Source organism: Gorilla gorilla, chromosome 10 (genome assembly GCF_029281585.2).
Source record: "Gorilla gorilla gorilla isolate KB3781 chromosome 10, NHGRI_mGorGor1-v2.1_pri, whole genome shotgun sequence".
Taxonomy (NCBI): domain Eukaryota; kingdom Metazoa; phylum Chordata; class Mammalia; order Primates; family Hominidae; genus Gorilla; species Gorilla gorilla.
This window is the reverse complement of record NC_073234.2, coordinates 136,568,615-136,584,893: the sequence shown is the minus strand read 5'-3', so window position 1 is coordinate 136,584,893 and position 16,279 is coordinate 136,568,615. Positions and strand designations below refer to the sequence as shown.

Below are 16,279 nucleotides of genomic sequence, written 5' to 3'. Positions count from 1 at the left end.
CCTCATCTTCCACCCCAAATTGGCTGTTTCTCCTGCATTTCCTATCCCAGCAAGTTATTCCAGTACCCATCAGTTGCCCAAGCCAGAAGCATGGTGCACTCTTTGACTCATCCTCTCCTTCTTGTCCACTCACCCGTTCAGTTGCCAAATCCTACTGTTTCACTTCCTAATATGCTCAAATTCATCTACTTCTCTCCTCTGCCTCTATCACCTCCCCAGTCCAGGTCGCCAACAGCTCTCAGATCTGGACATCCCAATAGTCTCCTAAATGCCCTCCCTTCCTCCAGTCTCACCCTGTCCCCTCTACTCTCTACACTGCAATACTTTAGTGAGAGCATAGACTTTGGAGTGAGGTTCAGTCTCAGCTCTATTGCTTACTGACTACACGACCTTGGGTAAGTGACTTAATCTTTCTGAGTCATTGTTTCTTCTTTTGTAATAAGAGGATATTAGGGCTGGGTGCAGTGGCTCATGCCTGTAATCCCAGAACTTTGGGAGGCCAAGGCGGGTGGCTCATTTGAAGTCAGGAGTTCAAGACCAGCTTGGCCAACATGGTGAGACCCCATCTCTACTAAAAGTACAAAAATTAACCAGGTGTGTTGGTGCACGTCTGTAATCCCAGCTACTCAGGAAGCTGAGGTAGGAGAATCGCTTGAATCCGGAAGGTAGAGGTCGAAGTGAGGCGAGATCGTACCACTGCACTCCAGCCTGGGCGACAGAGCGAGACTCTAACTCCCTTGCAAAACAAGAGGATATTAGTATTCTATTGGGCAGTGTTTCTAGTTCTAAACAACAGAACTCACTCTGCTGAGTTTAAGAAGAAAGATTGTCCAGAAAAGACAAATCTCCAGAGGCAGAGAATAGATTCATGGTTACCTGGGTTGAGCAACCACCAGGAGGAAGTGGGAGTGGGGAGTGACTGTCAATGGGTGTGAGGGCTCTTACTGGGCTGATGAAATGTTCTGAAACTGGATTGTGATGATGGTTGCACAACTTGGGAAATTTACTAAAAGTCATTGAAATGTATATTTAAAACCGGTGATTTTCTGATATGTAAGTTATACCTCAAAAAAGTTGTAAAAAGAGACTTTCTTTTTTTTGAGACGGAGTCTCACTCTGCCACCAGGCTGGAGTGCAATGCCATGACCTCGGCTCACTGCAACCTCTGCCTCCTGAGTTCAAGCGATTCTCCTGCCTCAGCCTCCCGAGTAGCTGGGATTATATAGGTGCCTGCCACCATGCCCAGCTAATTTTTGTATTTTTAGTAGAGACGGGGTTTCACCCTGTTGGTCAGGCTGGTCTCGAACTCCTGACCTCAGGTGATCCACCCACCTCAGTCTCCCAGAGTTCTGGGATTACAGACGTGAGCCACCGCGCCTGGCTGATTTTTTTTTTTTTTTTTGAGATAGGTCTCACTCTGTCTCCCAGGCTGGAGTGCAGTGGCACAAACACAGCTCACTGCAGCCTCAACCTCCCAGGATCAAGCAATCCTCCCACCTCAGCCTTCCCAGTAGCTGGGACTACAGGCACGCAGCACCATGCCTGGTTAATTTGTTTTTCTGAGATGGAGTTTCGCTCTGTCGTCCAGGCTGGAGTGCAGCAGAGTGATCTCAGCTCACTGCACCCTCTGCCTCCCAGGTTTAAGTGATTCTCCTGCCTCGGCCTGCCAAGTAGCTGGGATTACAGGCACCTGCCACCACATCTGGGTAATTTTTGTATTTTTTTTTTTTTTTTTAGTAGAGAGAGACTTTCACCATGTTGGCCAGGCTGGTCTCAAATGAACTCCTGAACCCAGGTGATCTGCCCACCTGGGCCTCCCAAATGCTGGGATTACAGATGTGAGCCACTGTGCCCAGTCATCTTTTTTTTTTTTTTTTTTTTGAGATGAAGTCTCACTCTGTCCCCCAGGCTGGAGTGCAGTGGCATAATCTTGGCTCACTGCAGTCTCTGCCTCCCAGGTTCTAGCGATTCTTTTGCCTCAGTCTCCTGAGTAGCTGGGACTACAGGTGCGCGCCCAGCTAACTTTTGTATTTTTAGTAAAGACAGGGTTTCACCTTGCTGGCCAGGCTGGTCTTGAACTCCTGACCTCAAGTGATCCACCTGTCTCAGCCTCCCAAAGTGCTGAGATTACAGGCATGAGCCACTGCACCTGGCCAAAGTTAACGATTTTTGAGATGGCAAGATGACCCTGTGTCATCCAGGTGGGCCCTGAGTGCTATTACACGCGTCCTTATAAGAGAGGCAGAAGGAGATTTGACACACACACAAAGAGGAGAAGACCATGTGAAAACAGGGCAGAGAGGTCTGAAGATGCCGGCCTTGGCTGGGCACAGCAGTTCCCGCCTGTAATCCCAGCACTTTGGGAGGCCAACGCAGGAGGATCACTTGAGCCCAGGTGTTCAAGACCCACCTGGGCAAGACGGTGAGACTCCATGATATGATAGAGTTGACCTGACCCAATCACATGAGCCCCTTAAAAGAAGAGAGTATTCTTCTTCTGGTCCCGGGAGAGAAGTCAGAGATTTGAAGCATGAGAACAATGCGTTGTGTCATAGCAGGCTTGGAGATGGAGAGGACCACGTGGCAGGGAATGTGGGAGGACTTCAGAATCTGAGAGTGGCCCCAGGCTGACAGCCAGTGAGGAGCAGAGCCCAGTCCTGCAGCCTCAAGGGATTGAATTTTGCCAACAACAAAAATGAGTTTGGAAGTGAATTTTCCCCAGAGTCTCCAGGCAGGAACTTAGCCTGCTGACGCCTTGATTTAGGCCTGTGGGACTGTGTTAGTTTCCACTGCTATGTAACAAATAGAAACTAATACAGCCTCAGACACCCCTCATTCCATAGGGCAGCTCACAGTCTGCAGAGGGACAGAGTGGGGCCCTCTAAGCCATGGGGTCCAAGGAAGGGGATCCCCTATTGTATGGGTCAAAGGGCAGTACTTCCCTCCATTCCTGAATTTGAATTCTGTGCACACCCAGCATCCAGTGTTATTCCTTGTGTATCAAAGTGTTGCCTGGGGCATATGTTTGGAAAGCTTGGGTCTCCTGTTGTGTCCTAGCTGCAAGGGAAGCTGGGACATTCAGCTGTGACATGGATTGTGTGGTGGAACTCATAACACAGAGCGTTCCCTAAACATGGTTAGGCTGTTCAGGTCATGATCACCCACTCCCACAACCAATCTTCCAGGATTATGTAGGAAAATCAAATAGGCCAATACATGTCACATGCTAAGAACAGAACCCGGCACATGCTAAGTCCTCAGCAGTACTCAGTAGGTGTTATATTTCAAGCAGAATGATCTCTCTAAAATGAAAATATGAGCATAAAACCCTTCATGTTTTCTGTTATGTTTCAATATTTTCTAATAAGATGCTGGGGGCTGGGGGACAGCTCTCCATGCTTTCTCAGTACCTGTGGGATGCAGCTCAAGGCGCTCCATGATCAGGCCCCTGCTGGCTTCCCCAGCTCCACCTCGGCCTCGCCTTCTCTGCCACTGTACCGGCCAGCTGGGGGCCTGTGAAAAAGCCAGACAAACTGCTCCTTCCTCTTCCCAACACTGTGCTACCCATGCAGCGGGGCTGGGAGGCTCCAGCCCAGGGTGGGAAGCTGGACTGGGGCAGCATCCCCGGAGGCCTGCGGGTGCAGGAGAGAAACCTCCATCATTACCCCTTGAAACAAGAAAATCAGACGCGGAGGCAGCTTTTCATAAGTCCACAGCCATTCATTTGAAAGAATCATGCTTATCTTTTGACATGATGTGTTTCCAGCTATTTTGGTGTTTTGGTGTTAGACATGAAAAAAACGATGCGGATAGATGGTAGTAGGCAGGTGTTTTAATTGCTTGCCTGATATCCTTTATTTATGTATTTATTTATTTATTTATGGGGTCTCACTCTGTTGCCCAGGCTGGAGTGCAGTGGTGTGATTTAGGCTCACTGCAACCTCTGCCTCCCAGGTTCAAGTGATTCTCCTGCCTCAGCCTCCCAAGTAGCTGGGATTACAGGCATGTGCCACCATGTCTGGCTAATTTTTGTATTTTTAGCAGAGATGGGATTTCGCCATGTTGACCAGGCTGGTCTTGAACTTCTGACCTCAGGTGATTCTCCTTCCTCAGCCTCCCAAGTAGCTGGGATTACAGGCATGTGCCACCATGTCTGGCTAATTTTTGTATTTTTAGTAGAGATGGGATTTCGCCATGTTGACCAGGCTGGTCTTGAACTTCTGACCTCAGGTGATCCACCTGCCTCAGCCTCCCAGTGTTGGGATTACAGGCGTGAGCCACCATGCCTGGCCCTTTATTTATTATTTTTTATTACATATATATTTTAAGACAGGGTCTCAGTCTGTCACCCAGGCAAGGGTGCAGTGGCGTGATCACAGCTCACGGCAGTCTCCACCTTTGCCTGGCCTCCTTCACAGTTCCGTGTTAGTCCTCAAGCCTCTCCTTGGTCTTCTTCAGGTTGGTAAAAGGCATCATCGTTCCTCAGGAATCTAGAGCCATCTTTCACCTCCTAGCAAATCTATCATTTCTGCCTCCAAAACACATCTCAGCTTTGTCCACCTCTCTCCAGCTCCGCCAGCCCATTCTAGCCCAAGCCTCTATCTCCTCGCATCTGGTGACTCCAGGAACCTTCTCACTGGTTCCTCACCGTCATTCTTGTCCCACCACACTCTATGCTCTGCACAGTGGCCCATAAGGCTTCTAGAAACCTGAGTGAGATGGTTTTACTTCTCTGCATAAAACTTTTCAGTGGCTTCCCATGGCACTGAAAATCAAATAGCAACTCTTCCCCTGACCTGCCCTCAGCTCCGGCTGCTCCCTCCTCTCTCCCCAGGTTCTGGGACATGCTGTCCTTGCTGTTCCTCTTGTGTTTCCAGGTCTTTGCATTTACTGTTCTCTTCGTACCATGTGTCACGTGGCTGGATTCTTCTCCTACGGGGTCACTTCCCGAACTGGGTTATCTCTGACCCCCTCAAGCTCTAGCACATCACCCAGGTGTCAAGGGTGGGATGAGAATGTGGCAGACCTCCTGCTTCTACTTTTCTGAAGACAGTCAGGGGCAGGCTGGGCGCAGTGGCTCACACCTGTAATCTCAGCATTTTGGGAAGCCAAGACGGACAGATCGCTTGAGGCCAGGAGTTCGAGACCAGCCTAGCCAACATAGCAGAACCCCATCTCTACTAAAAATACAGAAATTATCTGGGTGTAGTGGTGCACGCCTGTAGTCCCTACTAGGGAGGCTGAGGCAGGAGAATCGCATGAACCCAGGAGGTGGGGGTTGCAATGAGCCAAGATCGTGCCACTGCACTCCAGTCTGGGTGACAGAGGGAGACTGTCTCAAGAAAAAAAAAAAAAGATGGTCAGGGTCAGAGGGGCCATGCTTGGGTTGGATTTGGATTTGCTCCTCCTGGCGTCTGGGGCCTCCCCGGCCTCTGTGCTGGGCTCACTTCTACTCAGCTGGAGGAGGCCCAGACTCACAGGTTTGTGGCCACCCACTGGGAAACAGGTGTCCAGCCAGGAGCTCCATTTTAACAGCCACAAACTAGCACAGCAGCACCATATCCACGGCGACAGCCAGCCTGGGCCCAGGAATGACAGCATAGGCTCATGTTGGCGCCAGTGGAGGCTGACTGGGCAGTGGCGAAGCAGCAGCTCTGAGTGGAATTGTTTCCTGTGCCTCTCTCAATCTTCCTTAGTCTTCTGTGGCCATTGGAAAAGCTTCTGTGAGGACTGGTCTCCAGGGAAGAGGGAAATCCTCCAAAGAGAATGCAACCAACTTTTATTCCTTTGCTTACAATCTTCCCATGGCTTCTCAACCCACTTGGAATAAAATCTAAAGAATTATCCAGCCGGGTGCGGTGGCTCACGCCTGAAATTTCAGCACTTTGAGAGGCCGAGGCGGGCAGATCACCTGAGGTCAGGAGTTCGAGACCAGCCTGGCCAACATGGCAAAACCCCGTCTCTACTAAAAATACAAAAATTAGCCGGGTGTAGCGGCATGCACCAATAGTCCCAGCTACTGGGGAGGCTGAGGTGGGAAAATCACCTGAACCCGGGAGGTCGAGGCTGCAGTGAGCCAAGATCATACCACTGCACTCCAGTCTCGGTAACCAGAGTGAGAACCTGTCTCAAAAAATAAAAAAGAATTCTCCAAAGTGGTGCCACCATAGGCGGCTTGGTTTAAGCAACAGCTTGGTGGTCACAGAAACCAAATAGTAGTAAAGTACCAAGGTGAGCTGGCAACCTCCATGGGCCAAGAAGCACGTCCCAGATGAGGAGCAGGGCTCCTGGTGGGACTCAGGAAGGGGCCGAGGTAAGAATAGGAGGTCAGCAATTGCTGATGGAGTCTCCACAGCCCAGCTGCAGGGCTGAGACAAGCCAGGACTAGAGAGGTAGACTTAGAAATCCCTAATTTCTGGCTTTTGGAAAGACCTTGTAACAGATCACTGATTTTTGTCTGCCTACCCTCCCCACTTCCTTTTCCCATTTTGTCTGGTCACAGAATCTTCCTTCCTAAGGAAAATCCACTGGATGTGGTTCACGTAGGGCTCACACGGCTCCCTCGTCTTCTCCCTACTTCCTGCCACGGGAGCCAGCACATGACCCAGGCTGGCCAATGGGATGACACCTTGGCCCTGGCCACAGTGATTGGTTCAGGGATGGATCTGTAACTCACATCTGATCAATCAGAGTCTTTCCTGGGACTTTCTTAGCAGAGCTATCAGGAAAGACTTGTTTGCTCCTCTGAGGTTGTTAAAAGAAGAGAATGTGGGGATATCTTGTACATACAGAGTTGTTCAAGAAGGAAGCCAAATAGAAGCAAATGGAGCCAGGATGTAGGGAGAGGGATCCGTCCTGATGACATAGTTTGAACTCTTATCTTCATCCACGTCCGAGGACAGCACCATCTCTTCAACTGGCCAGTTACATGATCCAATAAATTCCCCTTTGAGGCTTTGTGGTTAACATAAGTTGGGTTTCTGTCACTTACTGCCCAAACGATCCTGGCTGACACAGACCTGCTTAGCATCCTGTCTACACAGATCTCCAACACAAACTCCTCTTGGAGCTGCATCCTTGCCTTTGAATCCAGATCTGAATTGGTTGTGAGAATAGAAGAAGCTGAACAGCCTCTTGGTTAATTTCCGCCATAACCAGTCCCTGCTTTGTATCCCATTTTCAATGACCGAGGCCCTGTCTCCTTATCCTGGCTCTTAGTCCTTCCAGCCCCAGTAGGGACAGCTGGCCAGAACCTGTCACTTGCTGCTGTATCCTGAACATTGCTCGAGCCTGTCTGGATTTCCACCTGTGGTCCACACCAGTCCTACTTGATGCAAAATACATTCCCCAATTCCTATGCCCCATGGGTCTACCCATTTCACAGATGGCTAAGTCATGGTTACACGAACTTAAGGCTTCACAGAGCAACTTAAGGCAACATTTCCCAAACTGTGTACTGTAAGACTCCATTTGGCCATTTAGTGAGATGTTAATAGATAGTCCATTAACCAAGAGGAAAAAAGCAAAGCTGGTGATAGTTTTTTCTTCCATTTTATATTTTAAAATACAAACTGTAGAGAAACTTTTATATGAAGGTTATCTTCTAAAGTTGGCACTTAAGATGAAAATCATGGCTCATCAAAATTGCCTTTTAAACCCTTAAATTGTCCACAAAGCATAGCAAACACCTCCCACTTCCCAGTGGGTCTGCTGGAGCCAATTTTGCCTCCAGATCTAGAACAAGTTGCTGTTTTTACAGTTTTGCTCCAGGTGAAGGTGAAGGAGTTGACTTATTTTAGGGGTCATGTGGCTGAAAAATATGTACCTAGATTAATAAGTAGAGCAGCAAGATGCTCGCTAAAAAGCACGTGGGAACAGAGACTGACGGAGGGAACACCAGATGCCAGTATCCCATCTCACAACTACTCCAGCGAACCCGGTTGCTGAATCATTGCATTATTTACATTGTTCTCTCTCTCTCCATATCCCCATGGAACATGTATAACTGAATTTGAGGGAGTTAAATACATGTAAGTTATGATTTCACCATGTGAAAGAAAAATATTTATCATTACAAGGTGTTCTCATAGTAATCTGTTTTTAGAAATTTTATTATTATACAATAATCTGAAGAAATTGAAGGCTGGGCATGGTGACCCACACCTGTAATCCCAACACTTTGGGAGGCCAAGGCGGGTGGATTGCTTGAGCTCAGGAGTTCAAGACCAGCCTGGACAACTATTGTGAAACCCTGTCTCTACCAAAAATACAAAAAATTAGCTGGGCGTGGTGGTGTACACCTGTGGTCCCAGCTACTCGGGAGGTTGAGGTGGGAGGATTGCTTGGGCCTGGGAGGTATAGGTTGCAGTGAGCTGAGATCACACCACTGCACTACAGCCTAGGTGACAGAGTGAGACCTCATCTCAAAAAAAAAAAAAAAAAAAAGAAAGAAAGAAAGAAAAGGAATTGTAGGCCAGACACAGTGGCTCATGCCTATAATCCCAGCACTTTGGGAGGCCAAAGCAGGAGGATCACTTGAGTCCAGGAGTTTGAGACTAGCCTGAGCAACATAGGGAGACCCCCATCTCCACAAAAAAAAATAAAAAATTAGTCAGACATCATGGCGTGTGCCTATGGTCCCAGCTACTTGGGAGGATGAGGCAGGAAGATCACTTGAGCCTCAGAAGTTGAGGCTGTGGTGAGCTGTGATCATGACACTGCACTCCAGCCTAGGGCAACACAATGAGACCCTGTCTCTACAAAAGAAATAAAAAGATTGTATGCTGGGCCCAAGAATGTCAGGAAGTCCCATCACCTGCTACATGAAATTGTGACATACAATCTATGTATTAATGCAGAAGGGGGCATTTACTAATTATGCTCTTTACCATTGGTCCTATGATAGCTGGTTTAAGTGATATGTCTTATTTTAGATTTCAGCACATATATATATATAAATATATAAAAATACATATAAATATATAAAAAATATAAATATATAAAAATATATGAGATGGCAAAACCCCATCTCTACTAAAAATACTATATATATATATATATATATTTTTTTTTTTTTTTTTTTTGAGACAGAGTCTTACTCTGTGGCTCAGGCTGGAGTGCAGTGGTGCAATCTTGGCTCACTGCAACCTCCACCTCCTGGGTTCAAATGATTCTCCTGTCTCAGCCTCCCGAGTAGCTGGGATTACAGGCACCCACCACCATGCCCGGCTAATTTTTGTATTTTTAGCACAGATGGAGTTTCCACCACGTTGGCCAGGCTGTTCTCAAACTCTTGACCTCAAGTGACCTGCCCGCCTTGGCCTCCCAAAGTGCTGGAATTACAGGCATGGGCCACCGTGCCGGACCCAGCGTATATGTTTATCATTCAATATTTGTTGAACAGTAAACATATGAATCGAATAATAATAATCCTAATAATAGCATTATTAATAATAAGAACTAACACTTAATCAGGGATTACTATATGCCATATATTTCTCAAACAGCTTTGCATTTATTAGTTCATTTAATATTCCTATCAACAATTCTCCCCATTTTACAGATGATGAAACCAAGGCTCAAAGAGGTGAAGGATTTTTGAATCCACGTTTCCAGATTTCAAATCCTGAACTTGGACGTGGTTACTTTGAGGGTCAGAGCAGAGGATATACATAAAAATACATACATGTATTTTATATACATATATACTATTATATAATCAAAAAGATTATTATTATTATTATTATTATTATTTTGAGATAGAGTCTTGCTCTGTCACCCAGGCTGGAGTGCAGTGGCTTGATCTCGGCTCACTGCAACCTCCGCCTCCGGGTTCAAGTGATTCTCCTGCCTCAGCCTCCCTAGCAGCTGGGATTACAGGCGTGCACCACCACGCCCCACTAATTTTTGTATTTTTAGTAGAGATGGGGTTTCACCATATTGGCCAGGCTGGTCTCAAACTCCCGACTTCGTGATCCACCTGCCTCGGCCTCCCAAAGTGTTGGGATTACAGGTGTGAGCCACCGCTCCCAGACTTAAAAAGATTATTTTTTAAAAATAGATACTAGTTATGGAGCTCTTATCCTATGTCAGTCATCATGATAAGGGCTGTTCATGCCTTTTTTTTTTGGTTAATTGCCACAACCCTATGAACAGATGCAGAAACTGAGGCTCAGAGAAGTTAATGACTTGGCCCAGAAGACATTGCCAGTATTATGAAATAAGTTACCCTAACTCTTAGTAAACTACACTGCCACTCTCTATAGATACAAATTGCCTTCATCATCATTATCAATCAGCACAGAGAATAAGAGGCAGTCACCATCAGGGAAATTCAAATCACAACCACAGTGAACTACCACTTCACACCCACTAGCATGGCTATAATAAAAAAGACAGACAATCAGCCGGGCGTGGCGGCTCATGCCTGTAATCCCAGCACTTTGGGAGGCCAAGGTGGGCGGATCACTTGAGGTCAGGAGTTTGAGACCAGCCTGGCCTACATGGCGAAACCTCATCTGTACTAAAAATACAAAAACTAGCGAGGAGTGGTGACGCACATCTGTAATCCCAGCTACTCGGGAGGCTGAGGCAGGAGAATCGCTTGAACCGGGGAGGTGGAGGTTGCAGTGAGCCAAGGTTGCGCCACTGCACTCCAGCCTGGGCAACAGAGCAAGACTTCATCTCAAAGACAAAAACAAAATGACAACAACAAAACCCAAAAAGACAGATGATAACAAGCGTTGGTGAGGATGTGGAGAAATTGGATCCCTCATACTCTGCTGATGCGAATGTAAAAAACTGCAGCTGCTGTGAAATTCAGCTCCACATTCCCCCCAAAGGTGAAACATAGTTAACATATGACCTAGCAATTTTACTCTTAGGTACATATTCAAGAGAAAGGAGAATATATATCCACATAAAACCTCGTACACAAATGTTCACGTGGCATTATTCATGATAGCCAAAAAAGAGAAACAACCCCAATGTCCATCAATGGATGAATGGATAGAAAAAAGTGGTCTATCCATGCAATGGAGTATTACTCAGCCGTAAAAAGGAATGAAGTATCAGCCGGGTGCAATGGCTCACGCCTGTAATCCTGACACTTTGGGAGGCCGAGGCAGGCAGATCACTTGAGTCCAGGAGTTTGAGACCAGCCTGGACAAAATAGTGAGACCTCGTCTCTTTAAAAAAAAAAATTGAATGAAGTATCAACACATGCTACAACATGGATGAGCATTGAAAACACGCTAAGTGCTACAAAGGACCACAGATTATGTGATTCCATTTGTATGAAATGTCCAGAATCGGCAAATCCATAGAGGCAGAAAGGAAATTGATGGGTGGGAAGGAGGAGGAACAGTGTTGGAAATGATGGTGAAGGAGTGTGGGATTCCTTTTGAGTCGATGAAAATATTCTAAAATTGATTGTGGGGATGGTTGCACAACTCTGGGAATAATCTGAAAATCATTAAATGGTACCCTTTAAATGGGTCAATTGTATGGTGTATAGATTATATCTCAGTAAGTTTCTTTTAGAAGAAACAAAAACCAAAAAGCAGGGCCTTCCTGACGTTGGTGAGGACCTAAGGTTATAATATATTTTCAAGCCTGGTCCTATTCCTCCCAAGCATGGTGACTCAGATGCCAGCATGATCACCAGGCGTGCCCTGAGATCCTCGCCTCCTCCCTGGGGATCCAGGGTGTTGCCCTGCGCTTTCCTACCTTCCCCAGGCACGCCCTGCCCTGCGCGCCCTGGCGGGCCTGAAGTAGAGCAGAAAGGAATCCCGCTTGTCCTGTGGCTTCTCTCTGCTGCAGCCTGGCACTGTTTCCTCTTGCCTGCTGCTGCTTCCTCCCTCCCGCCCAGCTGGCTGTGAGAGCACGTCTCAGATTCGAAAACCATGTGAGATTCAGAATGTGCACCTGAAGCTGCCCGCTGGGGCTTTCTGTGCTGTCGGCCACTGCAGAGATCTGGGTCCTCCCCAGATCCCACTTACCAAACGTAGGAAAAGATGATCACGTGGAAGAACCACTTAATGGTGCCATAATTCATGCTCTGGATCCGAGTGACTTTGTTCGTCTCATACTGGAAAACATCACTGCAGCTGCAGCAGGCCGGCATGGTGACAGCCTCCCTCCCTGCGCGGAGCTGGACCAGAGCTCTACTCTTCCTGACAGGGCCACAGCAAGCCCCCTCCCAGTAACTGCAAAATGAAACGTACTGGTTTTTAGCAGGAGTCTTTAACTTCAAGCTCCTCCAATGACTGCAGAGTTGGGGCGGGCCCTGGCAGTGGCCCCACATGTGGCTGTGATAAACAAGAAGCGCCAAGTCCTACGGGCCTGGCTGGCAGATGACCTCACCCCAGCTGGCCTCCCCCAGATGCCTACACAAAGATGGTGTTCAGAGGATGGGCATTTTTAGAATTCTCCCTTTTCCCCCCTTTCCTTTCACTTTTTTGGTCTCATGTCTGTTGGGAGAAAGGGGCAGCCTTGCAAATGTCACAAGACTGGGAGCTTCCATTATGCCTCAGAAAAGGACTGAGATCTTTCCATTGCCTGAAGCCCCACTCAGAGATTGATTCATTCATTTCTACAACCCTTTATTCAGCCCCTGATGTATAGGAGCTCTGGGTAAATGAAGATCTCCCCCTCTTCTTCCACCGCCCCTTATAATACTCTGGTCTGCAGTTGGTGGGGGAAATCAGATTTGCAGGGGTAGGGGTGGTGGGGGTGGAGGGGCTTTATTTTTCTGCCAGATCTTTCATGCTTGACCCTCTGAGTTACTCTCCACCCTCCTCTGCACCCCGGAAGGTCGATCTATGACCTAGACCAATCAGCCAAAGATCACCAGGGACACAGTGGCAGTCCAACAAAGTTAGGTTTATTGACCTGTTCAGTGAGGGACACCACCCACCAGAAGAGCTACTGCACATCACCAAACAAAGGAAGACAGCAATTTATTATAGGATTCCGAGGAAAGTGGAGTTGAGATAAAATCTAAATGAAGTCATGTTTTGATGGACTCAAAGCAAAACAGGTTTGTACAAAGCAGTCAACTTCAGTCTGGATTGCAAAGAGGACCCAGGGCCCTGTTTCCTAGGAAGCAACATAGCTAAGATAAATGTCAAATGTGTCCAGAAAATCTTTATCTGAAGCTCTGCTCCTGAGTTGTAAATTGAGGCTGCTTCTCTGTGTCAAGATGACTTAAATCTTCCAGGCAAAATTGGGATATTTCAGTCTTAGTCATGTAATTTCAAACAGCAAAGTTTCTGAAGGTCTCTGATTTTAAAGGACAATGTTTCAGCAGTCACTCAAAGATGCAGGGTTGTATTATCACTTTACAGCTACAGAGAATTATTGTTCCCTGTTATCTTTACAGCTGGCTTGATCCATTTCTGTTATTCCAGCCTGCTAAGTGGCCGGGTAGATTTTCAGTTTTTCAGTCTAAACTAATTGTACTTTCCCACACATACAAACTGCATCAGGGTTCCCCTCACCTTCTGGCTTCCAGTTCCGGAGACTGGAGAGCAGTGAGGATGGACGTGACTCCCTGGCCCTGCCCTTCTCAGTTGCATATAGGCAGGGCTTCTGGGCACCACTCCCTCCTTTAGTCCTGGGAGTGGTAAGGGCTCCCCACTCTTACCAGCCCCAGGAAGCTCACTATCTCCCATTGCTTTTTCTTAACTCTGTCCACACCTTTGTAAATGGTTCCATCATTAGTTGCCCCACTTGAGTATGCCATTGCTTTCCTGCCGGGAATCTGAGTGATACGGTCATCTTCATCTGTAAAAAGAGATTCACAGGTAAAGCCTGATGCTTAGAACATAGGCTCTAGGGGACTAATGGCCTGGCTTCCGATCCTGGCTTCACATCTTACCAGCTCTGTGACCTTGGACAGCTCTGTTTATGCTATTCATTCACTCATTCCCAAGAGCACCAGGAATAGTAGATATGGCAGTGAACAGGCAGACAAGTCAAATGTCCATCAACTGATGGATGGATACACAAAAGGACAAAAGTCCATACAAGGGAATATTATTCAGCCATAAAAAGGAATGAAACACTGACCCATGCTCCAACATGGATGAACCTTGAAAACACTACGCTTAAGTGAAAGAGGCCAGACACAAAAGGATACATCTTTTACGACTCCATTTATAGGAAATGTCCAGAATAGGCAAATCACTTCAGTGTTGCTCTTGCTACCACTCAAAGACATCTATTTTCTTGTCTTTCTTTCTTTCCTTCTTTCTTTCTCTTTCTTTGTCTTTTCTTTCTTTCTTTTTTTTTTTTTGTTTTTTTGTTTTTTTGAGATGGAGTCTCCCCCTGTTGCCCAGGCTGTAGTGCAGTGGCAAGATTTTGGGTCACTGCAACCCCTGCCTCCTGGGTTCAAGCGATTCTTGTGCCTCAGCCTCATGAGTATCTGCAATTACAGCCATGCGCCACCACGCTCAGCTGATTTTTGTGTTTTTAGTAGAGATGGGGTTTCACCATGTTGGCTAGGTTGGTCTCGAACTCCTGGTCACAAGCGATCTGCCCGCCTTAGCCTACCAAAGTGTTGGGATTACAGGCATGAGCCACTACACCCGGCCTGTTTGTTGTCTTTCTGCTGCACTCTTGCACTGGTCCCTCATGCTCTCCCCTCTCCACTCCTTCAGCCCTTGTCCGCTATTTCATCACTGCTACCTCCTCCACTCCAGGGATTCTGTTCTCAATGAGGTTACCAAAGACTTCTCAGTTGCCAAACTGGGTGGATATATTTTATTCCTTATGTTACTTGATCTCTTGGATGCATTCAACATCACTGACTACTTTCTGCATCTTGGACCAGTATTTTCCCTTGGTTTCCATGACTTTCCTGGGTCCCATGTTCTCCTGGTTTCTCATTTGTACTTCTATGACTCTTTATCTTATCTTTCTTTTTAAAAAATTAATTTAATTAATTTATTTTAGAGACTGGGTCTTGCTCTGTCATCCAGGCTGGAGTGCAGTGGCGCAATCATAGCTCACTGCAGCTTCAAACTTCTGGGTTCCAGTGATCCCCCTACCACAGCCTCCTGAGTAGCTGGGACCACAGGCACATGCCACCAAGCCTCGTTAATTTTTTTTTTAAATTTTGTACAGATAGGGTCTTGCTATGCTGCCCAGGCTGGTCTCGAACTCCTGGCTTCAAGTGATCCTCCTGCCTCAGCCTTCCAAAGTGCTGGGGTTACAGGCATAAACCACTGCATCCAATCTTTGTCTTATCTTTCTCTGGCTCTCTTCTCCCTGTAAATATCAGTTCCAGCAAATTGTCTCTCAGCACTTCTTATGATTCTATCAGGATAGGACAGGTTATGCTGCAATAACAAAGCACTCTCAGTGTCTCATGGCTTATAGCGGTGATGAATTAATTCTCACTCACACTATATGTCCATCATGGGTCTCCCAGAAGGCTCAGCTCTCTGTAATCACTCAGAGATCGAGGCTAACGGAACAGCCATTGTCTTGAACTCTTTAATGAGAACTCTGGAGAGTCTCACAGCAGCAATGAAATGTTCTGACCTCGTGATGGAAGGAATATAAAGTTACCACAAAAAAAAAAAATTGAGGATTGAATAAATGGTGGATTTCTTAGTCTTGTGAGTGTGTGGGTGTGTTTACAATTTACAGAAAATCAAGTGACATTCTTCAACAGAAAAGGGAGGTTTTTTTTTTGAGGAAACACTTATCTCGCAGACTGCAAGTGCAGGAAATGTGCCCAACCTCATGAGAACCTATTAATAGAATCAGAAACCAAACTATCCTGTGCCGAGATTGCTCTTTCAGTTTGTCTGAAGCCCGCCTCTGTTTGTCTCTGTGTGCCCATTGTGAGTCTCTCTAAACACTGGCTTCCTCTGTTTCTGCCAGGGCACGTGGTTCAGCAATGCTCTCCAAGTTAGGTTCCACAGTTCAAATGCAAGCCCAGATCCCCTGCCCAGTTCCAGAACTCAAGGGGAATGAATCTGATTGGCCTAATTCTTTATCCCTGGTCCAATCAGCTATGGCTGTGGGCGGGGCCATAATCACACATGGCGTCAAGGGCCAACCTCCGTTGGGGGAGAAGGGAGAGAGGAAAGAAAGGAAGATGGGGAGAGAGAGAGAGAGAGAGAGGAGGGGGGTGGGAAGAGAGAGAGAGGGAGAGAGAGAGAGAGAGAGAGAATGAGAATGTGACTCTCAGAGAATAGAGGCTCCAAGGCTGAGGGACTGCTGGTTAAATACCCGTTCCTCCCCCAGGTGGGACAACTCTGAGACAAGT

At 47.0% G+C, this 16,279-nt stretch overlaps 1 protein-coding gene across 2 annotated transcripts in view; it reads right to left on the bottom strand.

Moving 5' to 3' along the window:
- P2RX7 (purinergic receptor P2X 7) overlaps window positions 1-12,262 on the bottom strand; it is a 55,276-nt gene extending 43,014 nt beyond the window's left edge. The window contains exon 1 of one of the 2 annotated variants that reach the window (XM_019039068.4): window positions 12,000-12,262. In XM_019039068.4, coding sequence (XP_018894613.1) covers window positions 12,000-12,124 — 125 coding nt within the window. In that variant the 5' untranslated portion in view covers window positions 12,125-12,262. The remainder of the gene's footprint in view (window positions 1-11,999) is intronic. The other variant, XM_019039067.4, reaches the window with a different exon arrangement.
- Window positions 12,263-16,279: the final 4,017 nt, after the last annotated feature.